This window comes from Micropterus dolomieu, linkage group LG16, assembly GCF_021292245.1.
Source record: "Micropterus dolomieu isolate WLL.071019.BEF.003 ecotype Adirondacks linkage group LG16, ASM2129224v1, whole genome shotgun sequence".
NCBI classification, from domain to species: domain Eukaryota; kingdom Metazoa; phylum Chordata; class Actinopteri; order Centrarchiformes; family Centrarchidae; genus Micropterus; species Micropterus dolomieu.
The window spans coordinates 8383646-8409321 of NC_060165.1; the positions used below are offsets into that span (position 1 = coordinate 8383646).

A 25676-nucleotide genomic window follows, 5' to 3' on the forward strand; every position below is an offset into this window, starting at 1 on the left:
TCTTTCTCTTATTAGGTCTTTACACTCATTATCTCCAATTCATCCCACGCACACCTTGCACACAGACTAGTCAGACTAATAGGTAAATATGTTGTACCTTGGGGGCTACGTCAGATTGCCTTCATTATAACAGATTACCCAAGTCTCATTCTACCGTGCTGTTTTTGTCTCTTAATCTCTTTGCTCATCCTCGTGGCCTTTCTGCTGTGACAACCAAAAGCTCATCTCATCACAAGCTTTATCCGACTTACTGTGTGTTCTTACCACATGCTAATTAATTTTTATTTTTATAGCGTGAGAGTTTTTTGGGGGAGAGCTAGCATGCTGAGACACATTTAGTATGCAGAGGGTGGAGACAGAGAGAGAGAGAGGGAAAGCTTCAAAGAGGAGTTAATGAGGTTACATTCCTCCAGGAACTTGTTTCACAGGTCACAGACGCTGAGAGGCGTTTGGAGGATATTTAACTGTGTCAAGATGGAATATACAAATATACATTACACTGGTGTGTGCAAACAAGCGAAATTTTGCTGTGGAGAATGTCTTGACATGATCCAGAGTATGACTGTGGCACAAAGCAGGAACCAGTTTACTTTCAGTTTCACTTTATTGTAAGCTTCCTTTAACCATAACTAACAAGACTTCAATGCTGTTCATCGAATCGAACTATACCAAAAGTTACAATATTGGATGGTGGAAGAACTGTAGGTTTAGTTCAGTTATACCAGTGCAGTTTAGAGGGAGGGTTAACCTAAAATATATATATATATATATATACAAACAGTCCCCTCCAAAAGTATTGGAACGGTAAGGCAAATTCCTTTGTTTTTGTTGTTCACTGAAGACATTTCGGTTTAAGATCAAAAGATGAGTATGAGACAACAGTTCAGAATTTCAGCTTTTATTTCCTGGTATTTACCTCTAGATGTGTTAAACAACTCAGGAGATTTCACCATTTGTATTAGACCACAGCATTCTTAGGTGAGCAAAAGTAAAGGAACAAATAATCTTAAAGTAAATAACATTAAATATTTGGTGGCATTATTTGGTTAAGGTCAGGTGACTGACTTGGCCAGTCTAAAACCTTCCACTTTTCCCCCCTGATGAAGTCCTTTGTTTTGTTGGCAGTGTGCTTTGGGTCATTGTCCTGCTGCATGATAAACTTCCTCCCGATTAGTTTCAATGCATTTCTCCGTAAATTGGCAGACAAAATGTTTCTGTACACTTCTGAATTCATTCTGCTGCTACCATCATCATTATTTTGAGGCAACACAGAAGAGTTTTTGTACAGCTACTGTTGTAGTGCGTTGCTCTAAAACTGGTTCCAAGATGCATTTGATTTAAGCAGGGATTTCGCTCAAGGCTCTTTGATTAAGCTCCTGACCAAGCAACAAACGCACACAACTTATACATCCAGTGGTTTTGTGGAGGGTTTGTTGTGCAGCATTGCATTACATTAAATCTCTTAAAGCCATTTGCTGTTTGATGTTTGAGTGTTTTAGAGGCTCGGGATGTAAGCAGCTTCCTACATGACCTAGTATGTGGAACCTGATTTCGTCGTGACGATTGTAGCAGTTAGCCTTGTGACAGCTTAAAACCTTGGACACAGTAGCCATATTTCAGAAATGTCAGTCATGCGAAGGACTGATACCTCAGTCGTCCTTTCTGGTGTAAACTCGGGGCATCGACAGAGTGTCACTGATTTGTTTGTGACAGATTTAGATACAGTAGAGTCCAGAAGTTCTTAATTATTATTTGCGTTATTTATTCGAAAAATATGGATTTACTCATTGTGGAGCTGAATCAGTTTGTTTGTGTCTACACCTGATTTTATATTGTGGTTTAGGTTTACACACATTCAGTTACAAGGAAGTCAAAGTTTTTTGCTCTGATCTAGTCCCTGTCTGTGTCGTCTGCAGGTCACTGGACTTGACAGGACCACTGTTGCTGGGCGGAGTTCCCAACCTACCTGAAGACTTCCCGGTCAGGAACAGAAACTTTGTGGGCTGCATGAGAAACCTCAGCATTGACAGCAAACCCATCGACATGGCCAGCTACATCGCTAACAACGGCACCGCAGCAGGTTAGACATGCTAAACCAAAGCCGTGCTCACTCGATAGAGACCTTGCTTATTTCTAGGACTAACACTCTTGCTGATTGGAACTGTAAGGTAAAACAGTTATTGACTAACTTTGCAGGGGTTTTAAGGGCCTAATGGTCATGATGATATCAGTTTAAAGCTTAAAGAGAAAAGTATCGAAGAGGAAAAGTGTGATGATTCAGTTTTAGTAGTTTCAAATAAAATTGTTTATTTTCTCTGTTTCTGCACCCCATAAACAGATAAATACATATATTAATCTTTTTATGTTTTTGATGTCAAGGTTGTCCAGCAAAGAAAAACTTTTGCACGAATGATGTGTGTCAGAACGGAGGAGTGTGCATCAGCAGGTGGAACACCTACAGCTGCGACTGCCCAACTGGTTACGGCGGCAAGAATTGTGAACAAGGTTAGAAATGTGTGCGTGAGAAACAGAGTGAGTTTATTTATTTCCAGAGGAAGAGGACATTCATTTTCTAGGAATTAAAAAAGGAATTATCTCTCAAGATAGAGTCAAAACTTGTCTGTATTTAGGCGTGTGTGTTTGCATTACCATGTGCATTCATATGCAGGTGTGTCTCGGGCCGAATGTGCCTGTATCTACATGCTCCTCTGTGAGCTTCTCAGCGTGCACATACGTGTGTTTACCCACAGTAACACACAGTGACGTGTGTGTGTGTGTGTGTGTGTGTGTGTGTGTGTGTGTGTGTGTGTGTGTCTTGAGGACATCCAGGAAGTTGTGTGTGCTTCAGAGATCAAATGGGATAAGGAGCACCTCCCCTGACTCATTCTGACTCACGCAGCAGTCACAATGGAAAGTCACAGTGAAGCCTCTGCTCACTACTGTGCAGACACTAAACATGGCCTAAGGTCTGCCATTTTAGGGCAAACTGTGACTCACTTATCAAAACCCTGTATCAAAGGACAAAACAAAAACACACACACGCACACACACTGACCCCATAGCTGTCCCTTTTGCGCCACCTCTGCAGACATGTGAGGCACAGATCAGGTTGCTCTAGTGCAAACCTGGGTGTAGTACTTATAGATAGATAGATAGGTAGGTAGATAGACAGATAGTTGGTGAGCTTATACATTTGTCAACACAAAAGCATCACAGTTTGCCAACAGTGTTGTGATTTACACTCCATAACCCATCTCATGTTCTTCTACGGTAAGGAGAGAACTTTGATTTCCTCCTCCAAGGCGAGCTTCCAAACAATGTGTGAAGTTGTGAATACCTCTCCTTGCCCTCTCGTCAATGAGGTAGCCGCCCAGCCAGTGCCAGGCCCCGGTATCCAGTATCTGAACTGGGCCGGGATCACAGCAAGCTGGGAAGAGGTTTTGGCTGCTCTGTTGCTTGTTGACACATTTGGTTTGAGGCTTCACACACGTAGCTGCCGCATGAGAAACAAGAGATTTGTTATTGTGTATTTTACGCTGCCAAAATCATCCAGATTGGACAGACATGAAAAGACTTGAATTCCACTGGAAGTCACCCACCTGGTCAGACTGTTTATTTTTCTTCTTATTCCAAAAGATCAGATTTCAATTGTATAGACCATTTTTTAAAGATGAGGATTGAGTTCTGTCACGCTGATTACAGTCAGGCTAAATATAAACATGCAGTATTCTGGAAAACACTACATGCTCATGGGTCGCACTAGCTTGTTATTATGACAAGTAGATCTCAAGTTTTAATCTCTGGTCAAACAAGCTCTTGCAATAAGTAAGGATGTCAACATACCTGGTTAATAAGTTAATATATTTGAGGAGTGAGGAAAAAAAGGGAGAAAGTTGTTCAGATGAAACAAAGTGAGACTCAGTTTGGATTCTAGTTGGACTTGGCTGCAGACTTGTTGACGTCTGGTTAGGCTTAAGTCCTCGGACCGGGTCAAAGCTCTACTGTACCTGCTCTCCCATCCGCAAATTGTAGCTTTTACAGAGCTGTGAGAACTCACTCTGATCCAGCAGAATTTAAGGAAAGAGATTACCACTCTTTAGATTTTTGCTCAGCCTCTTGAATTAAACTAAAGGCCTACTGGGATGTAGTGACCGTCTCATCAGCCACGTTTGGTGTGTTTGTTGTTTTAGCTTTGCTAGCAGCAAAGCTACAGGTGACCACCCTCAGTTTGACATTGGTGGTTCACAGTGACATAGTTTGACAATTTGCTACAGCTATTCAGTGTCACTGTGGAATAAATTATCTAGCACCTTCAATAGGTCAACATTTCAATTCAGCCCTGCAAAAATACTTACATTCCCATCAACTACAGCAGTAATTTGTGTTTAGTTCTAAGTAGCAAATGTTAGCATCAACTCAGCTGAGTCCTTGAATAAAATAAATAAATGAATAAATAAATAAATAAATAAATAAATAAGCCATATCATCATCAAACTGGTGCTTTGGACTCTGTAGGCTTTGACTCTGTTTTACTATTGCTCTCATCAATTCCCTGTTGCTGCCTGTCACATGTTCACCATATCAGAGCTAGTACTGGTGCCGCTGCCCAGTGGCAGGTAGAGTAAAAATCTTTACTCAAGAAAAAGTACAATTATAACTATAATTAACTATATTTAAATATATATTTCATCTGCTGTGCAACAGGTTATTTCTAGGGAATGCAATTTGCTTTGATTGTTTATTATCTGTAATTTAGCTATTTCTGTTTAAAACAATTATTTTCCTTTTTAAATCTCCATGAATGTGTTCATAAGATCACTTTAAAATATCAGTTTGCTGCCTAGCCACTATTTTTGTCTCTTTTATTATGGACATGTAGACCACCAAACTACTTACTTTGAATTAACACAGGCAGCCCATAAAATCTAATTACTCCTAAAGCATCTAAATAATCTTTACAATGCGAAGAATCATTGTGACAGTAACACGGAGCAGCTCGTTGTTGAAGCAGGTAAACCTACATTGAGAGGAAGCTGTGCGTCATGCGTAAATCCCAACAGGACTGTTCTAACCACCCATATTTTCACTCTCTCTCTCTGTGCGTCTTAAAAACTAAAAAAAAAAACTTAAAAAACCGGCGACATTCCGTTTATGGACTCACCGTCGGACATCACTATAAAACAAATAGTAACAAATGTGAAAGGACAAAAGAAAGTGATGCTCTTGTCAACAACCGGATACTGTTAATATATCAGAATTAATCCAGAGATCATCAGACTTAGATGATACAGTATGTAGACTTCATTTGCTCTGCAGGGACAAAATATACTTTTAATGCGGCGTTAATGGAAAGTGAAAGTATTTCAGTTGTCTGTGTTAAAGAGCGACGCAGGCTGCTTTCCAACAGGCCAACAGTGCCATGGTGTGCTCTCACTGGATTTCAGTTGTATTAAACTGAAAAGGTATTTGCCTGATTTTCTAAATGTTTGCATCTGCCCAGCTCTGTGACAGAGACCAGGGCTGATTTGCGTAACTGCGCACAGCCTGGATGACAACTCATTTCGGTTAATAAAGCAAAATGCAGATTACAGACGAAGTTATCAAGGTATGAATGAAAACTGTTGGGGAATTAAAAGTAGATTACTGGCCCAAAGAAAATAGGCTAATAAGTAAAGAGTAAAAGTAGGTTACAGTTTTAAAAAGGAACGTGAAAAGGTGTCAATGACTTGATTTTATTTATTTATTTTGCAAATTTGTGTTCGGCTACAAGTTACGACCCACCCTGCTGTAGGCGTCTTCACTGCTGTCTTCAAGTAGGCTATAGCAGCACAAAAGAAAAGTCTGTAGCCTAATATTGAGGCACTTTGCTGCACCTGCCTCCAGCGAACAATTTTTTTTCTTCCTTAACTTTTTAGCACCAGCTTTGCCTTCTGTCACATGTTTTCCATCGGTTCACATGATTTTTGTCCGTGTCTCAACCGTTTATTTAGCTTTGTCTGATGTGGAGTGTGTGACTGATTGACTAGTCGCTCATAGTAAACCGCCTCGGCTATGAGCCAACTCCGAAATCACCGGAGAAAAGTGGGGGGGACAAAACTTAGATTTTGACATGTCCCCCCCATGTATAATGGCTCTTACGTGAATGAAGTAAATGAGAACTGAGGAGTGCCGTTTTTTGTTTTGTTTTTTATGCTTTATGGAGGACTAAGCCATGACAGAGAAGTCAGACTAAAACCACTGTAGCTACCTGTTACCAGGAACAAATATGTGCTTTGTCTCATAATTATAGCTTGTGTATGTGTGTTTTTGACTCAGTTGAAATATGTGTCCTGGGGACCAGAGAACATACAGAGTTTATGCTTTGGATTATACAGGAGGAAACACTTACTGTATGTTGTGCTGAAATGTGGACTCTTGCTGTGTGTGTGCGTTAGTGGGTGTGTATGTCTGAGTGGTGTTTCTTGATCTCTGTCTCTCAACATGTACAGGAGCTTACACGGTGTGTGTCATTTCTATAGGATTTTCTGTGGATTTTCTGAATGTCTCTAGACATTGGATGTTTGTCTGAGAATTAGTGTCTTAATCCTCAGACATAAAGTAGTAATTATATCACAAGAAATGAAATGGGGGAAAAAATGATGGTAATCATAAATCCCACTAGGAACCTGGGACTGCAGAATATCACATTTCAGCACAGTAACCAAACTATTAATTCTGAAGGCACTTAATACTTGGAAGATATTTTGCTTTTATTTAGAAAGCTATATATAGTCAAATGTAATGTTTTAGTATAATTCCAGTTTAAAAAAATGGGAGAGACAACTCATAGCCTATATCTCATAAAAGTGGTATTCTAACTGCTTGCGTTCCTAGTCACAAAGACATGGACGCTACTTGTTGTCTCTCCTCATTATTTTATTTTCTGTTTCACTTCACTGAAAAGGATAATTATGTTTTGGAAACAACTGCTCAATTCCTGTTGCAATGTTATTATTATAACATAATATAAAGTTGTACCCTTAAAATGCTACACATATCACCTCTAAACACATTTAATGCCAAATACAAATCATGTTTTGATCAACACTTGATTCTTAATCTTCTCTCTTGTCTTGTCCCTGCAAGTGATGCCGTCTCCTCAGTACTTTGACGGCCAGGCTCTGGTCTCCTGGAGCGAGCCGGACATTACCATTGCTGTACCCTGGTACGTGGGCCTCATGTTCCGCACCAGGCAGCCTGCTGGCACCTTGATGCAGGCCAATGCCGGTCCCTTCTCCACCATCAACCTCATGGTGAGAAATTATTGTTGACAAACATATCATCATCATCATCAATCAGCAGTGCAAACTTTTTTTACTGAGTACAATTGTCAGCAGATTAAGATCAATACCAGACATTTTGAATTTTAGACTTTTTTTAGCAGCGGAGAGAAAAGAAAGTGAAAGAAATCTAGGTTGTAGAATTGAGGCTGTAGTCTTGTCATCCGATTTCTCCATCTTTCCCACCATCCAGGTCAGTGAGCAACAGGTACGTATGGAGGTGTTGCTGAGACAGCAGCTGGTGGCGTCGCTGGGCTTCCACCAAGTTCGGGTCAATGACGGGGAGTGGCACCACCTGCTTGTGGAGCTGAGGAGCGTTAAAGATGACAAAGACATCAAATACATGGCTGCTGTGTCCCTGGACTATGGCATGTACCAGGTACAGGCAAATTACATAAGGATTAGACAAGAATGTACACACCGATCAAGTTTTCAAAAAAAAAAAATTCTCATTTTCAAGTCTGTGTTTTTAAGCAGAAGTCAGTGGAGATCGGTACGGACCTCCCAGGACTGAAGCTGCAAACTCTTCATGTAGGAGGTTTGCCTGGAGTTGGCAACCGTGTCAGCAAAGGATTTGTTGGCTGCATACAGGTAAGTGAACGTGTGCGAGTTTAAAAAAATCTTCTCCTTCTTTCTTTTTTTTTCATTCTCTTGGTTCTTACCTTTCTTCTCATCCTGCCTCTGCTTCTTCATCATCAATGTGTGCTCTCCATCAGGGTGTGCGCATGGGTGAGACGTCCACCAACGTGGCCAACGTGAACATGGCTCAGGGCCTGAAGATCCGCGTGGAAGACGGCTGCGACGTGGCCGACCCCTGCGACTCCAACATCTGCCCTGAGAACAGCCACTGCAGCGATGACTGGAGCACCCACACCTGTGTCTGTGACCCAGGTAAGATATGTTTACACAAACACATACACTCGAATGACCCTTCTAACCTGTATATAAATCGCTCAGTAAGGTCTGAGTCTCACTTTTCTCTTTGTCCTGCAGGTTATTTTGGTAAGGAGTGTGTGGATGCTTGCATGCTCAACCCTTGTGAGCACGTTTCCACCTGCGTTCGCAAACCAAGTTCCTCCCACGGCTACACCTGTGAATGTGGACAAAACAACTATGGCCAGTACTGTGAAAACAAGTAAGGTCCCTTCCTCTGTATGTGTGTGTGTGTGTGTGTGTGTGTGTGTGTGTACTGTACTTATTGCTCACTCCAAGACATGCAGACAGTCCTTTGTATCCAGATGTTAAAAATTAAGCAGATTAAAATTGGACTTTACCTCCCACAAAGACAAACACTAATCTGCTATAGTTATGTTAGGCTCTTGCTCTTTTTGTAATGTTGCCAACGTCCTGAGTCTTTCAGAGCAGCTTTGTTAGTCAGCAATCTTAGCCGGATAGTGTTTGTGTGCCTGTGTGAGGAGAGAGAGAGAGAGAGAGAGAGGGGAAGGATCAGACATCAAAAACAAATAATCAAACTAGACCAAAAATACGCGCAGAAAGTGGTGTGTTGGTTTGCATTGTCAGCATTGTCTGAGAGCTCACGTGAAACAGCCTGCGCTGATTGAGAACCAGCCTTTTCTCCATGAACCCTGACCCCTATGACACGCATCACGTCCTGTCTTAAGCAGGATGTGGGATTCCCCCTCCACGCCCGACTTATCCTCCATAGGTGTTTAGTCCCTGCTGCCCTCATACTGCTGCTCGAACCCGATCAGATCACATCGCTCAGTGGGAGATTGCATCTCTTGAGAGAGAAAGAGAGTCTGTGTGCGTTTGTATGAAGGAGTCACACCTGAGTCACTGACTTCCAAGTGTAGAGGAAGTTTATTTTAGATTCAGGGCGACAAGGAGCATTTAGTTGGAGATAAACCTAACAGGTAGTCGACTAACAGAGATGGGGTATTTTGTTCAAGCTGATGCCAAGTCAGTAACATGTCAAAACTTGATCAGCCATCACTTTGCTTGTGTGACACTTTATGTTTATTTTATTCCAAAAGAATTGGCACTACAGTAGGTGCGCTGGTACTCATAGAAAGGAGACACCACTGTCTTATTGATTATAATATCATTTCACTTTTTGTGCATTTAAATTGTTGGTTGCTGTCGGGATGTAAAGAGAATTTCAATAAATACAAACAACAAAAAATGCTTTTGAAATAAATTACCTACACTTGCATTAAACCTACAATAACTGATTCTTTTGGGTCACAAGAGGGGAGTCGAAACAAGTTATGAACACAACACTGATATATTGTCACCTTTTTAAGTTAATACGGCAAATTTGTTAGCAAGCAGTTGCGTGAGCAGTGTCTGTCTGCCATTTGGTGCTGAGCAGGTAGTGTACAATGGGGTTTAAAAAATTTTTCACTTCTAAATAGCTGCTTGCTGTGGCTGTAAATGATGCTATGAGATAGGAGAAAGTGAACCAAAACAGTAAAATTGCAGGTCAGGACAGCTACACTATGAGCTGAAATTCACTATGAAGCTACTTAAAGCTCAGCAGAGCTTTCTGTGATAATTCTCTGTAGGTTCATCACAAAGATCATTGCCAAATTGTTTTTTTTATAATTAAAATATAAGTTATAGCTGCTTTATTTATTGTTTCATATCTTTGATGACAGAGTGGAGAAGCCATGCCCTCAAGGTTGGTGGGGCAGCCCGATGTGTGGACCCTGTAACTGTGATACTAACAGGGGATTTCATAAAGACTGCAACAAGACCACCGGAGAGTGTCGCTGCAAGGTAAAAACACTACCTGACATTTCCCAGATCGAAGGTAATACAAGAGTGTTTCCTTTTATGATTAAACCAGATTATTTTTGTTTACAGCAAACGTTGCTCAGGACACTACTTCTAAAAAAAAAAAAAAAATAGGCAAAAATTAAAGCACTACTGTTTTCTGTGAAATATTTAAAGTGAGAGAGTGTAACCTTTGAAAGAAGAAATAACCCCTAATAAATGAAAATTTTAATTAATAATAAATAATACAAACCATGACTCAATAAACTCACGGGTGACACAACATTACCTGGTCTTGTATGACCAGGAGCTTATAGTGGCTACTGTTAGCAAACTTTAGATACATACTGCTCTCTAGCTATTCAGTCAGTTCTCTGGATTTATGACATTTTTCAGCTTCTGTTACATTATGTTTTAGCATTTAGTATCATCTTGTTTGCTTGTTACAGGTGGCAGTAGAAACTACATAGACTTGCTTTAAAGATTGCCTTAAAGATGCACTAATAGCACCCTAAATATCTAACTTTCCTCCTTGCTCACTTTTAAGGATCTAAATATCTGATCTTATCTAAATCCATGTCTTCTCCTCTTCCTGCAGGAAAACCACTATCAGCCAGAAGGTGAGGACACTTGCTACCCCTGCGAGTGTTTCTCTATTGGTTCTGAGTCTCGAACCTGCGACCCCATCACTGGGCAGTGCCCCTGTAAAGGAGGAGTAATTGGCCGTCAGTGTAACCGCTGTGATAACCCCTTCGCTGAGGTCACTCCCACTGGATGCGAGGGTATGTGAATTCCTTTATTTTGTAAATACATGTAAAATTCAGATTTCCTTATTTTCTTCTAGTGACAGACTGTAAGGTAAAATATATTAAGATTATTTATCCTAAACAGAAAATTAAGTGACTACAATCTTAAACAGTAGGGTAAAAGAATCCATAGTACAATATCATATTACCCATAAGTCCATAGCTATTCCAAAATACTGTCAAAGCACATAAACACTATGGTGTTTGTGTAACCATGCATTCACATAAATGTGTCTGAATGAAAGAGTGAGGTGTTCATGACAAGAACAGTAATGAGGAAATAATTTCAGAAGCTGGGTGTATCATTCCTTTAAATGTTCACAATCACAAAGTGAGCCCGGACGAATCAATGAAGTGTCAAAAGGAGACAAATAGTGTCGCTCACATCTGCTGGTGCTGCAGTTGAGCTAACTTCACGTCTTTGTCGCCACCCAGTCAAGCAGAAGAGGCAAGTCTGGCTGTTGGGCTAACTTGGCAGTTGGACTGCACACACACAATACAGTAGAGATGAATAGAAGACAAAGCCCCACAAAGTCCCCCAGCAGAAAATGAATGTAAATGTGCTTACTGTTTGACCCAATATGAAGCTCTTCAAAGTGTCAGAACGTGTTTCGACTTTTAATGGACCTAAATCCCTGAGTTCTTTGTGACATTGTGGTTCTTTTTAAAAAGAAGATGTCTCAAATCTTTCATTTTGATCAACTGGATTTAAGGCATTTTTCAGATCTAAAGGGTTGAATAAACTCTGATGCAGGGAAGGACTGAGTGAAGATAGGTGGATGAAACAAGCGAGAGGTTTCTTTGGTCATGTCCCGTGGGTCACTGAGATGTGACCATCCATGGTAGGCCTAATACCGATCTGTCAGCTCTGTGCCGACAGCGAGACATTTAACAAAGCTGCGGTTAATGTCACCATGATAGAATGTCTTGTGTTTTGGTAGAAATGATCCTTATAGGAAGTTTTAAGTATGATCTAAAAGATGGCAAAGTGAAGACAAGAAAGTGTAGATGAAGAGCATATTTCCTCAAAAGTAAAACTTTTATTCAGGTTATGAAGTTATGTGTGAAGTAGCACTGAAGCGTTAATAAACAAGTGAGGGATTACAGGACGTGTGCGACTAACAAGAGCCACAAACAAGCCAACAAGCCTGCAGGTCCCAGTTTGGTTTGTCCGGCAGATTTATTAACCCAGATATGCTGAAATGAATTATGTATGACATCTTGTGTAATAATGGCTCTGTGGGCTTAATTTGGTTGAGTATGTGCTGGTCTGTCTGGCTGTTTCATAAGGTGGAGTCTTGAGGTGTTTACCTTTAAAGGGGACATTTTTGTGGTAAAAGTTCAGGTGGTCCAGCTTCAGTTTATAATACACTTCATTTTGGGCCAGTATAAGTCTCACATGATGATTTCAGATCAATCAGTGTGATGGAAGCTGTATGTGTATGGGAATGGCGTGTGTTTACTATTGGCCCAGGATTAACCACATTCACATCTAAACCCTCTATTTTTATTTGTTCTTTTCTTTTCAGTGGTGTATGAGGGCTGTCCCAAGGCGTTTGATGCAGGCATCTGGTGGCCCAAGACCAAATTTGGACGCCCAGCAGCCATGAACTGTCCCAAAGGATCCATAGGTGAGTGCTTTATAATCCCTCTGATGACAAGAGCAACATGTGGAGGGATTATTTACCTCTGGATGTAGTCACAACAGTGTGTGGTCCGCTTCAAGTGAAAGGAGATCAGAAGAGTTGATAAAGTTTTTTATCAAGGTAAAGTTTACATTCCATTGCAGGGAAATGTATGTGTTACAGGAACAGTTTGGCATTTTGTTAGTTTCAGACTGAGACCTTTTATGCTAAAACATAGTGTAACCACAGCAAAAAGTGGGGAAGAGTCATAAAGTCAGAAAACTGGCTCCGTAATGTCAAATATAGAACAACATCTAGCTGAAGTTTGCTAACGTTAACAAGTAATGCTGTAGCGGCAAAACTCTTCAGTGTATTTCATTAAAAAGAGTTTGTTTTATTGCTTATGAATTCAACTTTACATTTCTAATCCTAAAATTGTGTTATTTCTTTCTAATATTATATAAAATGTAGTTATTGAGTACCAGCAGTTGGATTAAGCTGCATTGGTGGCTGCGTTTTTGTGAGTTAATGTATTTTAAGGCACATAAGCTAACATCTCTCTCTCTCTCTCTCTCTCTCTCTCTCTCTCTCTCTCTTTGAAGCATAACAACACAGTAAAAAGGCTCTCTGATTGGTCTGTTAATCCAACTAAGCTTTCTCATCGGCCAATCGTGTACAAGACTGTCTATAGAGACTCTTGGAAAAACACTGGGTACATTAAAAGCTGACAGTAATACCCCTCCTTATGCGTGTGTGTGTGTGTGTGTGTGTGTGTGTGTGTGTGTGTGAGTGAGAGTTAGAGAGAGAGAGAGAGAGAGAGAGAGAGAAGGAGGGAGAGAGACAGTCGAGGTGAACTCAAGATTCAAGTTCAATGACCTGTTCCCAGTAAGGCTCTGTCACTTTCCTGGTTACCCCTTAGTTACTGCCATCACCATGGTGAGCCCTTTGTTGTCTCCGCAGACTCATTGGGGAATGTATTTGCTTACATTGCCCGTCGCCTTCTCTTAGCTCCAACTGGCAAGTCCTTCAGCCATTTCTTCTTCTGCAACAATAGCATTTGAAGAGACTTTGCATTTGGATGGAAGTCTTTTCAAACTAAATTAGACTGAGCCAGTCAGTATGGTTTCAGATATTTAAACCACTGAGACAGGAAGTCTCTCGGGTATTTATTTAACAGACCATTTTTTTTGACTGGCATATTTTAAGGGCAATATCACCTGTAAATAAAAATATATTGATTGAATTTTATTTTTAAACCCCCAAAATTTAGTTTGCAGTACCTTTTTTATCCCGGTATAGTGTCTGTAGGTATTCCTTTCTGGCTAGCAAATGGCCCAACAACCTGCCTCAATAAGGGAGGGCAGCTTTTATGTAGCCTGAGAGGAAAAAATCTTCTGCTGTGAGTTCTTAACTGTTTACGAAGTTGGATTCTTATGTGCCTTAATATTGTTTTGTGGACATATTGTACTCACATGGCTACATGTTTAACTTGGCGGTATCCTTTATGTCTGTGGAACTTAATTAACATGTCCTTTCTGTTTTTGTATTTTTCACAGGTACTGCCATCCGCCACTGTAACGATGAGAAGGGCTGGTTGTCGCCAGAGCTCTTCAACTGCACCACTGTCACCTTCTCCCATCTAAAGAAACTGGTGAGTACTACACAAAATAAAACATTTTTTACTGTCACTTTCAGCCAGAAAACTCAGTTTTCACAATTTTCAAACTTAAACTTTTGAAGGTGTACATGTGTGTAAAAATACTCCGACAACACTTTGGTCTATGAAACCATTTCAAAACCACTTGGATAAACTGAATAAGGAATTTTAAATTAAAGCTTCTATTACGTTTCATCGCACCCACTCAACTTTCCTTCGCCTTGACCTGCTCATTCTTTCCGTCCCTCAACCCTCCATTCCTCCAGAACGAGGACCTGCGTCGCAACAGTTCAAGGATGGACAGTGAACGCTCCAAGACCATTGTGCGTTTGCTTCACAGCGCCACCAATAACACCCAGCATTACTACGGCAACGACGTGAAGATGGCCGCCCAGCTGCTGAATCATGTGCTGCAATATGAGAGCCAGCAGGCAGGATTCGACCTCACCGCCATGAGGGATGCAGAGTTCAATGAGGTAGAAAAGAAAACAGGATGTATGGATCAACTTCTAAAAATGTTTCAGTTTAGCTAGGCTCTCCTAGGTTGATTTAAACTTAAATAAGTTATTGAAAAAGATCTTAAAACTGTAATTTTGTGAAACCCAATCTGCAGCACTGGGAGCACTGATAGCACACTGCCCACTATTGGTGGATTCACACTGGGAAAGCAACTTGATCCATCACTGTAGAAATCTAATACCTCCACAGTACCTTTATTACTAGTCTTTGATATTTAGGTGGTGAATTTAATTTTAATTATCTACAATTATGTGCTATTACAAGCTTCATTCATGGTATTTAAAATCCCATTTTGGATTTTTCCAGAACTTGGTGCGAGCAGGTAGTGCCATACTGGATCCTGACACCAAGGAGCACTGGGAGCAGATCCAGAAAACTGAAGGCGGCACTGCCCATCTGCTCCGCAACTTCGAGGACTACGCCAACACCCTGGCAAAGAACGTCAGGAAAACCTACCTGAAACCCTTCACCATTGTCACTGACAACATGAGTGAGTGGAGGAGCTGTAATCGCACTGTGTGTAACTGCACATAATCACACCTGACATGACCTCATCCTTTGCCTCTGTCTCCTCTTCTTCCCGCCACTTCTGTCTGGCTGTTATCTAGTTCTAACTGTGGACTACCTGGATATGTCGGACCCGGAGAGGGCGACGTTGCCTCGCTTCCAGGACATCCAGGAGACCTACCCCAAAGAGCTTGGTTCCTCCGTCCACTTTCCCCAGTTCAACCTCCGCACTCAGGGTCACAGAGGTAGGAACGCTGGAAGAATCAGACCCCACTGGCTCTGTTTCTTTTATGCTTACTTGTCAAATACACAATTCCAGTGTCAGTCTGTCACTTTTATTTATCACTATCCCCTCACAGCAGAGTCCACTCCTGCCCCTCCAACTCAGACCGATCCCCCACAGGAGGAGGAGCACACAGTGTCCGATAGAAGACGGCGGCATCTTGAGCCAGCTGCTCCTCTGCCTGTTGCTGTGGTGATAGTGTACAAATCACTGGGGAAGCTCCTCCCGGAAAGATATGACCCTGACCGCAGGAGTCTGAGGTAGTTTAGGCATACCAATGACTTAATTTTCATTATCTTCAAATACCTTTCCCACTTTAAATTATGAGGTGTTACCCCAGCTGCAAACAAGGCCTAAAAGAACAGAGAATTATATTTAACAGAGGAGAAAAAGAGAGCCCACACCCTATCTGAACTCTAAAAACTCTCTACTATACTTACCGGAGTGTATACAATTTATCATATTCTGTAAACATTTTAAGAAACCCTACGTCACATGAATATGTTTAATCTTTAATGCGAAGACATGCCATAATATTTACTGTAGGTGTATTTGAAGGAACCACATTATCAGTGCCTGCACAAGCCTATAAGATTCTGTTCAATTTAGAAGGAAAAACTGAACATGGAGTCAGGCAGTGTTCTGTATTCTTAATGTGAGAACCAAGAAAGTTAATAAAATATGTTTCCAGGAAAAGAATAAGTAAAAAAAAATTTAAGAGAGAATATCACCAAAAGTGAACAAGCGTTAGTTCTGTTGTGGTATGGTCTACTGGACATGATGATAAAAACAGGTGTGTCTGTGTGTATATCTGTGTAGTTAATTTGATTCATGAAAAGCAAATGATTGCTTGCTGTAGGTCAGTGGTTAAACACTTGAAATTAATATTACCAGGCTCCCCAACCGTCCAGTGATCAACACAGCCATAGTGAGCGCATCAGTGCACAGCGAGGGTCCGCCTCTTCCTCCCATCCTTGAGCCCCCCATCACCGTGGAGTACACCTTGCTGGAGACGGAGGAGAGAACCAAACCTGTTTGTGTATTCTGGAACCACTCCATCGCGTGAGTTGACTTTACACACACACATACATGCATGTCTGAGGACCTGCATTTTGTTGTAAATTTGTAATTTTCATCTGTTGTGTTTGTTTGTTGGTGTGTTTAGGATTGGAGGTACAGGTGGTTGGTCCTCTAAAGGCTGTGAGGTGCTCAACAGGAACAACAGCCACATTAGCTGTCAATGTAACCACATGACCAGCTTCGCTGTGCTCATGGACATTTCCAAGAGAGAGGTATTGCACAGAAGACTTTTCAGCTTCATATGAAACATCCAGCTAAGCTTGCTGTTTTCTGCCTTTTGCCTTTATGCTGACTTCTGATTTGATGTCGCTGCTCTCCACAGCACGGAGATGTTCTTCCCCTGAAGATTGTCACCTACACCACGGTGTCCGTCTCCCTGTTCCTCCTCCTCCTCACCTTCATCTTGTTGTGCCTCTTGCGCCGGCTCCGCTCGAACCTCCACGTCATCCACAGGAACCTGGTAGCAACGCTCTTCTTCTCTGAGCTCGTCTTCCTGCTTGGCATCAATCAGACTGACAACCCGGTGAGTGTACTTTTAGCCCACAGCAAATAGAGTGCATGTACACTGGAGACACTTTGCAGTATATGTATCTGCAACACATCCTCCTCATTGTTTATGGCAGTGGTTCAACATGTTTTGTCAGACGTACTCCCACAGCTTTGCTACATGAACTCAAGTACCCCATCATTGACACCACTCATCATGTAACAAATGTGTTTGAATGTTAAACTAGATATTATTCAACACTACTAATTATATCAAAGTGGATATTATTGTTTCTTACAATTGAACTGATCTGCTTAGGTCATTTTGTCGCGTTTCTATTTGTACTTGTAACACTTGGAGCTATTTCACCATTTGGCAATTACTATTTCTATTTTAACCATTTATCCATTGAGCTACTTTTAGCTATCAATTTCAACCACTTGCCCATTACTTTTAGCTAACTATTTAAAATGTCATTACTTTAAGCTATTAAAACAATTTACTTTGAGCTAACTATTTCAAGAAGTTTCCCATTACTTATAGCTATATATTTTTAATGTTTTTCATTACTTTTGCCAAACTATTTGAAATATCATTCATTACTTCTAGCTATTTAAACTATTTACTTTTGGCTAAATATTTCAACCAGTTATCCATTACTTATAGCTATATACTTTAAATGTTTTTCATTACATAACTGTTCGAAATGTTATTCATTGCTTTTAGTTAACTATTTCAATTCTTTAGCTATAACTTTAAGCTAACTGTTTCTACCTTTCTGCTAGCTTTCACATGCTCTTAATTGCAACATGTATCGTTCAGGTGTTACGTCTGACTCAATTAATATATATCTTTAAACAAAAATTTACAAATTAGTTGAGCTATTCCACCTCTGGTATCACTGGTTTAAGGAATTTTACAGCAGTTATGAGGTTGTTTCGTGATGTTATTTCGTTTAAAAATAAATAAAAAATTAACCTTTATTTACCTAGTAAGAAGTAATCTCTTTTTCAAGAGAGACAAAGTCAAAAAAGGCAGAAAAATAGTATTTAAAAATTACATTGACACACATATGACAATACAATACATTAAAACATCTTCCAAGACACTTACTACACTCCTCCTTAAGGGCATCTGCAACTTGAGGGACTTGAACTCCTTTAGTGGTACCAGCACCTCTAACTGGAGAATCTTTTGTAAGGAGTTCCAAGTTGAGGGTGCACACCTATTTAACAGCCTTTGCAAGCTTTCTCTGCATGTGACATTTGGACAGAAAGTCACCCGAGACAAGTAGTCCTCTACACTACAGAAATCTTGTCCAGTCTCTGTTCCAGCTGGTCTGTGTTGTATTATCAATATAAGAGGGTAATATATAGTTAGAAACAATGTAAAAAGAATGATATCCTGGGCATGTAGATGGAAAACAACACAGACTGGAAATGCATATAACACAGGAACATACCAGTTAGTCCTTTATGGTTTTGGCATGGTGGAACTTGAGGCAGGATAAAGAAGTCTTGCTCTGCTATTTACTACATTAAACACTGCCCGGCATCCTACAATATTTGTTTGGCCTGCAGGCAGCCATCTAAGGCGGTGTTGACAGGAGCTTTACCAGGCTTAATGGGCCTTAAAAGGCCTACCTGAGAGTCTGTCTTTATTTGTGAGATTATATGTTTTGATGCTTGGCTAATGACTGTAATAGGTAGGAATGTGCATGTTGCCAAAGCCCTCTTCAAAAATAACCTCCTTTAAGTTGATTTTATTACGCTAACAGTTCCAACTGAATGTAACTTTTTACTGTAAACCTCTCTAATTAAATGCGTAGGATATAGGCTGAGATAGTATAGAATCTGATGTCAGAAATCTAATGAGCTAATAATGTTAAGTTTATAATCTAGTTTGGAATTCGGTAGGTCACAGTGACGGCCATCGACATGCATGTGCACACACATATAGACATACTGGATAGAATCAAAAGGTGTGGGAATTCTTTGAAGTCTGCTGACACAAACATTCAGACTCACACACTCACATGCACACACACACCTCCCTGTGACAGTAGCGGAGACATGCTGTGGCTGGTACATGTCTTCAGAAGCAGGCCTCTGGGCAGTAGGCCCTGGCAAAGGTTTCCCAAAACACCTTCTTAGTTTTCACTTGATAAATCTCTTGCATGTCTGTGGTACAGAAGACATCATTAATCTGTTAATTGATGGGTAATCATAAGAATGAGGTCTGGAAAGGTTAGTCTTTGGGAGACAAAAGGACAGATTTAAACAGTGGACAAAAAAACAAGATGAGTTTAGTGGTAAACTTTAACATGCTACAAACATTAAATCTGACATGATTGCCACATTAGCTAGTGGGACATCATTGTTGTCATATATCACTGCAGGGCTCAACAGTAAGGATTTTTTAAAAATAGTATATTTTTTTAAAGGCAATTACTTAGTAATGAAAAAAGGAACAATAAGAGTATCGATAAAAAACCGAACCAATAAGGGTGGATCAATAAAATCCAAAAAATAGCAATCTCAACTCCTGAGAAAATTGCAGCAGGTAAAGACAAAGTTTATGATTATTTATCACTCACAGGTAGGTTGCAAGCCCCTTGCTTGATGCATACTGAGGCTGCTAACCTTCCTTAGTCATCTGTCCAGGTTTAAGTTTTCAGAATAAAACATGTTTAAAGCTAAAACAATATCAAAAGTGGACAAGAGTCGTAAAGTCAGCAAACTGCATCAGTAATAGTACAATATGTAGCTAAAGTTACATTAGCTAAACATTTAGGTGGTCATACCAGACCAAGTAAGGCTGGAGCAGCAGTGTGTGTATTGCATTGAGCTGCAGCGTATTTTACTGCTTATGATTTCAACTTTCATTTGTAAAAGGAATAGTGCGTTATTTCATCTTTCAAACTGTATAAAGTGTTGCTTTAAAATGAATGTGTTACCTCTGACTAGTCTGGTTAAACCACATGTCTACAGTCTTACACAAGATCATTAGGTCCAACTGTCACTCATGCACGTTTTGGCTCTGACTGTGGAAAATAGTCAGACTAAAGTCAAGTCTATTTAGATCGCTTAGCTCCATAATTACATACAATCTATCAGTGAGCTTTATATGCTACTATAGCAATGTACCCATTCCTGCCCGTCACACCTCATCCCATCCCAAAATTGTGGAAAAAATCCACAGAATTGAGAAGTGAGAGAACCTGAACCAACTCACGTATCTAGAACTAAATCTGCCTAACAATTCAGCAACCCCTGGTTTGGATAAATCAAAAGTTCTCCTCACTGAAAATGTTCCAAATATGAAAGCAAAGGTGTCCTCCCGCTGATCTAACAATCAGATTTCACTGACAGAACTGTCTCGAGTTTTGGAATTCATCACTAACTGTGACCAGTGGATGAAGTTTTCTGAAGTTGTTTCACTCTCATCAACCAAAACCATTAGTCAACAACAAACCAGATGAAAGAAAAGGAGCATGTATGTTTACAGGCTCCAGATAAGCTGTGGGAGTATTGTCTTTTTCCTTATAGAAATGTTCTGACAGTGTTTTGACTGGAATGAGAGGGATTCAAGCAGTGACTAACAACTGCTTTATCTGCACCTGTGATTTTTTTAAGTAGTAGTAGTAGTAGTAGTACTAGTAGAGAGATCTTAAAAACGAGAAAGAAATTAATCTGTTTCTCTTTTCCATCTCTCTGAAGTGCATGTCTGAGTATGTGCATGTCCTCCATCTAATGTTTAGGTAGGTGTGTGTGTGTGTGTGTGTGTGTGTGTGTGTGTGTGTGTGTGTGTGTGTGTGTGTGTGTGTCAGACCTGTGGAATGCTGTCAGTGTGTGTGCCCAGGGCCATCTGCAGGATGATTTATAACCCTGTCAAAGTAGTCTTTCTGTCTTTCTCTCTCTCTGATCTCCACAGCAATGCACAGCATTTGCTAAAATACAGTATCTGAACTGCTGGGATATTCCCTGACACACTGCATTCCTCCAACAGACATGGAAATTGGGAAGGAAAGAGATAAAAGAATGTGGGGATACGTTGGAACATTACTGTCTTACATAAATTGGTGAAGCTTGTCATTAAAAAATGTTGAGGTATACTTCTGTTAGGGCTGCATTATTATTAGATATTTTTCATTGTCAATTCATCTGTTACTTGTTTTTACAGCTTTGAGTAATTGTTTAGTCTATAAAATGCCCACTGAGACATTTTCAAATAGCTTGTTTTGTCCAAACAATACATTATCAAAATATATTTAATTTAAAATTATCTAAAACATAGAAAAACAGCAAATACTTGCATTAAAGAAGCTGGAGCCTTTTGGGGATTTTTTTTTTAATAAATGACCTAAACGATTAAACGGTTATGGAAATATTGTCTGTAAATTTTTTGTTGATCGTCTAATCGATGCAGTGTCTGATGAAGATTCCTAGTGCATCAACAGCACTTTTCTGTAAATTGTTGTTAAATGAGGGATGGATGGATGGAAAGTGGATGGATGTACTGGATGTTTTCATTTGATTGACTGATAGAAAAGGACAAGCACAAACTCAGACCAGAGCTGTAGACTCATACTTGCGGATTTTTTGTCCCTTGTCTCTTTCTCCTCCCTTTCTCTCTTTCTTATCTCCCTCCAGTTTGTGTGTACGGTGATAGCCATCCTCCTCCATTACTTCTACATGTGCACCTTTGCCTGGATGTTCGTGGAGGGGCTCCACATCTACCGCATGCTGACAGAGCTGCGTAACATCAACCACGGACACATGAGGTTCTACTATGCCATGGGCTGGGGCATACCAGCTATTATCACCGGTGAGACACACACACACACACACACACAACCAAACATACACACATGGAAGTGATGGAAGATGGCAGATTGTCAGGGTGCATTCGTGCTGTGACTCGTCTCTTCTGAGGAGGCAGTGATCCTCGTGGGAAAATGATAAATGAACAAGAGGAATAGGACATAATGAGAGACAGCCCTTATTTGGATGTCCATAACATGTCAAATTAAACTGTAGTGGAAATCTCATGTATGAAATAACATCCAGTTGTGGTGGAGAAGATGAGTGTGTGTGTGTGTGGTGCTGGGATTTTTACCTTGACATGCCGCAGAGTTGATTTATTTGTTTTTTTATAACCCTGCAACTTAAAATTTCAATCATTTGGAATCTCCAATTAGTCCCACTTTTTCAAGCATGCCATTTACTGCATATTTTACTTTATGACCCTTCAATGCACAATAAGTATGTCTGAAATATATTACATGCTTTGCGATGCACTGACATGCTTTGGCAGTATTGGATGCCAAGCGCCCTTACTTGATAGGAATTTGAGACATGGTGTCAGAGGAATATAGAGTGGCAGAGCAAAACATACAGCGATCCAAAAAGGACAAACAGATACGGAACGGAAATGACAGTAATGAACGACTAAGGTGATAGTGTGACAGCTGAAATACAGGAGGAAGTAGGGAGGATGGAAACAAGGCTTAGAAACTGGCTGTGCCAATAGTCATGGCAATCAGAAATTCTTTACTTTTACAATTAAAACAATTGTTAACGCTCTTTACTAATATGTCATTATGTTCCTTCTCACTCTGTGTGTGTGTGTGTGTGCGTGCGTGTGTGTGTGTGTGTAGGTTTGGCAGTAGGTCTTGACCCTCAGGGTTATGGGAACCCTGATTTCTGCTGGCTTTCTGTGCACGACACACTCATCTGGAGTTTCGCAGGACCTATCTTTGTAGTCGTCCTGGTATGTATATGAATTAAAATAGTCCAAGGACACCTGCTTCTTGTTGTCTATCTAGACCCTGAATTTATTCAGACTATTAATGTGTTAACGTGCTGTCACATCATTATAAATACACCCAAAATAGTCCTGTTAAATGTCAAATACACATGAGTGAATTAAGTATTCTGTTCACAAACCCTCTTCCTCCCACTCCCTCTCTCTAAAGGTGAACATAGTGATCTTTATTCTGGCCGCGAAGGCTTCATGTGGGCGCAGGCAGAAGACTATGGAGAAGTCAGGAGCGATGTAAGTTTTATGTGTCACATTGATAATTCAATATATAGCTCAACATCCAAAATTTGATATACAGGATAACTTTTTGGCACTGGGGGAAGCTGATCTGTGTGCATTTCCCCTCCTCAGTCCTGCACTGCGGATGGCCTTCCTTCTGCTGCTTCTCATCAGTGCTACCTGGCTGCTCGGGCTAATGGCAGTCAACAGCGACGTAATGACCTTCCACTACCTGTTCGCCATCTTCAGTTGTCTGCAGGTTGGTGAAATGATGGAGGAACAATGCAGTTACAAACACACATGCATGCTTTAATCTCTGTCTTTTTGCTCGGCTGTTTATAATACATCTCTTTTGCTTTCTTCATAGGGAGTCTTCATCTTCTTCTTCCATGTGATCTTCAACAAAGAGGTGAGGAAGAATCTCAAGAACGTCCTCACAGGAAAGAAGAGCGTACCAGACGAATCCAGTACCACAAGGGCCTCTTTGCTCACTGTGAGTGAACAGACATACACTAATATGGCATGCAGTTTCTGCAATATTTTATCTCATTTCTCCAAAGTCTGTTATTTGTTTTTTTTATGACCTTGCACTGGATTTCTTTTGAATATTTCATGAGTAATATTTCATGCTTTTTTATTATTACTGTTTCCTCCTCCTCTTCCTCCATCCTTCCATCCCTCCATCCTCAGCGCTCTCTCAACTGCAACAACACGTACACAGAAGACGGACAGCTGTACCGCTCGGGCATCGGCGAGTCCACCGTCTCCCTGGACAGTACGCTCAGGTCAGCCAAGAGCCGCAGCAGCTACCTGGCTTACACACTCAGGTACAACATGCTCACTGACTGCATGGCTGCTTCTACTATACTGCTGTGTGATGAGTGTATGTATGTGCATGCATGTGTGTGTGTGTCTGTTTGTCCACTGCAGGTTCTTTGTACTGTTCCTTATGTTGTCTTTTTTGTTCTCCTCCCCGCATGTCTGCTGATGCATCAAATGTCTCACATACTAACATACCCCATACCCCTATTTTTATACACACACACACACACACACACACACACACATACACACACCCTGTCACCCTATCCTTATTTTTCCTTTATCCAAGGTGGGGATAAGTTAAGTTGGTGAGTTTCTCTCTCATTTGTAGACTATTTCTTGCTTTTCTTTCACACATGCAATGGCACCTGCATTGTACAGTAATTCTGATCATGCTGAGATTTGCCAGTGCATGGTGCATGGCTTTGTTGCAAGATCCAATATGCACATTAAGGAAAAGACATATCAGCTCCCATTGATACCCACCTAGGCAAAAGAACACTGTGCCTACTGTATATCAATCCACACCAACCATTCAAACTGTTATGTTGTTCTTTGTTGTATATACTGATTCAATTGTTAGGTTTGTTAATGTGATATTGGATACATTAGATCAAACTTTTAGAGTACAGTATAACATTGTGAAGATTTAGAAACATTTAATGTTAATGTGATATAAAGTCAAAGCACTGGAACAGACAGATCCCAGTAACATTATAACCTTCATGAAGGTACTGTTCATGACACGGTTCTCCTAATTTATGACACATTCTCATATTTAATTTGTAACAGTTGGCAATAATGCTTTAGCAAGTGTCTTTTTTTTTGAATTATTTTTTTTTACTTACAGGGAGATGTTATGTAATCTGGCATTGTGTCCACTTTGCCATGCTAGCTCATTAGCATACACCATGTGGGATACTGGCAATATCTAGGATGTAAGAAAATGTTTAGTTTTAGAAGTTGTACAGTATAGTAGGCTCTCTTTGTATTCAGTTGTGTTTGGCAGTAGGCTTTTGCAGAGGGGGCGGCTGTGGCTCAGGAGGTAGAGCGGGTTGGCTGTTAATCGGGCAAGATACTGAACCCCGAATTGCCCCTGGCGGCTGTTCCGCCAGTGTATGAGTGAGTGTGAATGTTAGTTTCCGTTTGAGCACTTAGGCTCAGTGTATGAATGTGTATGACTGGTGAATGCAGATGTAGTGTAAAAGCGCTCAAAAAGACTAGAAAGGCGCTATACAAGTACGGAGCATTTACATTTACATTTACCAGAGGAGTTTGAGGGTTCTGCGCAGTATCTTAGCTGTTCCTAGGACTGCACTCTTCTGGACAGAGACCTGAAGACCTGATGTTTTACCTGGAATCTGCTGTAGCCACTCTCCCAGTCTGGGGGTCAAAGCCCCCAGTGCTCCGATTACCACTGGCACCGCTGTTGCTCTTCCTTTCCACATCTTTTCTAGCTCCTCTTTCAGCCCCTTGGTATTTCTCAAGCTTCTCGTGTTCCTTCTTCTTGATGTTGCTGTCGCTTGGGATTGCCACATCTATCACTGCAGCCTTCTTCTGCTGTTTGTCGATCAACACGATGTCTGGTTGGTTAACCATCACCAGTTTGTCAGTCTGGATCTTGAAGTCCCACAGGATGTTAGCTCGGTCATTCTCAACTACCTTAGGAGGTGTCTTCCATTTTGACCTTGGGATTTCCAGCCCATACTCATGGCAGATGTTCCTGTACACTATGCCAGCTACCTGGTTATGGCGTTCCATGTACGCACTTCCTGCCTGCATCTTACACCCTG

At 40.7% G+C, this 25676-nt stretch overlaps 1 protein-coding gene across 6 annotated transcripts in view; it reads left to right on the forward strand.

Moving 5' to 3' along the window:
- The window catches only part of celsr1a (cadherin EGF LAG seven-pass G-type receptor 1a), a 94328-nt gene that overhangs the window by 61577 nt on the left and 7075 nt on the right, over positions 1 to 25676 (forward strand). For 2 of the 6 annotated variants that reach the window (XM_046072451.1, XM_046072449.1), the window contains exons 8-31: positions 1917 to 2080; positions 2380 to 2505; positions 7126 to 7292; positions 7513 to 7698; positions 7794 to 7910; positions 8036 to 8210; positions 8313 to 8454; positions 9938 to 10058; positions 10654 to 10837; positions 12391 to 12492; positions 14043 to 14137; positions 14410 to 14619; positions 14969 to 15152; positions 15271 to 15414; positions 15529 to 15712; positions 16347 to 16514; positions 16618 to 16744; positions 16855 to 17055; positions 21672 to 21846; positions 22679 to 22791; positions 22997 to 23076; positions 23194 to 23320; positions 23429 to 23554; positions 23752 to 23888. In XM_046072451.1, coding sequence (XP_045928407.1) covers positions 1917 to 2080; positions 2380 to 2505; positions 7126 to 7292; positions 7513 to 7698; positions 7794 to 7910; positions 8036 to 8210; positions 8313 to 8454; positions 9938 to 10058; positions 10654 to 10837; positions 12391 to 12492; positions 14043 to 14137; positions 14410 to 14619; positions 14969 to 15152; positions 15271 to 15414; positions 15529 to 15712; positions 16347 to 16514; positions 16618 to 16744; positions 16855 to 17055; positions 21672 to 21846; positions 22679 to 22791; positions 22997 to 23076; positions 23194 to 23320; positions 23429 to 23554; positions 23752 to 23888 — 3555 coding nt within the window. The remainder of the gene's footprint in view (positions 1 to 1916; positions 2081 to 2379; positions 2506 to 7125; positions 7293 to 7512; positions 7699 to 7793; positions 7911 to 8035; positions 8211 to 8312; positions 8455 to 9937; positions 10059 to 10653; positions 10838 to 12390; positions 12493 to 14042; positions 14138 to 14409; positions 14620 to 14968; positions 15153 to 15270; positions 15415 to 15528; positions 15713 to 16346; positions 16515 to 16617; positions 16745 to 16854; positions 17056 to 21671; positions 21847 to 22678; positions 22792 to 22996; positions 23077 to 23193; positions 23321 to 23428; positions 23555 to 23751; positions 23889 to 25676) is intronic. The other 4 variants (XM_046072455.1, XM_046072450.1, XM_046072453.1 and 1 more) reach the window with 3 other exon arrangements.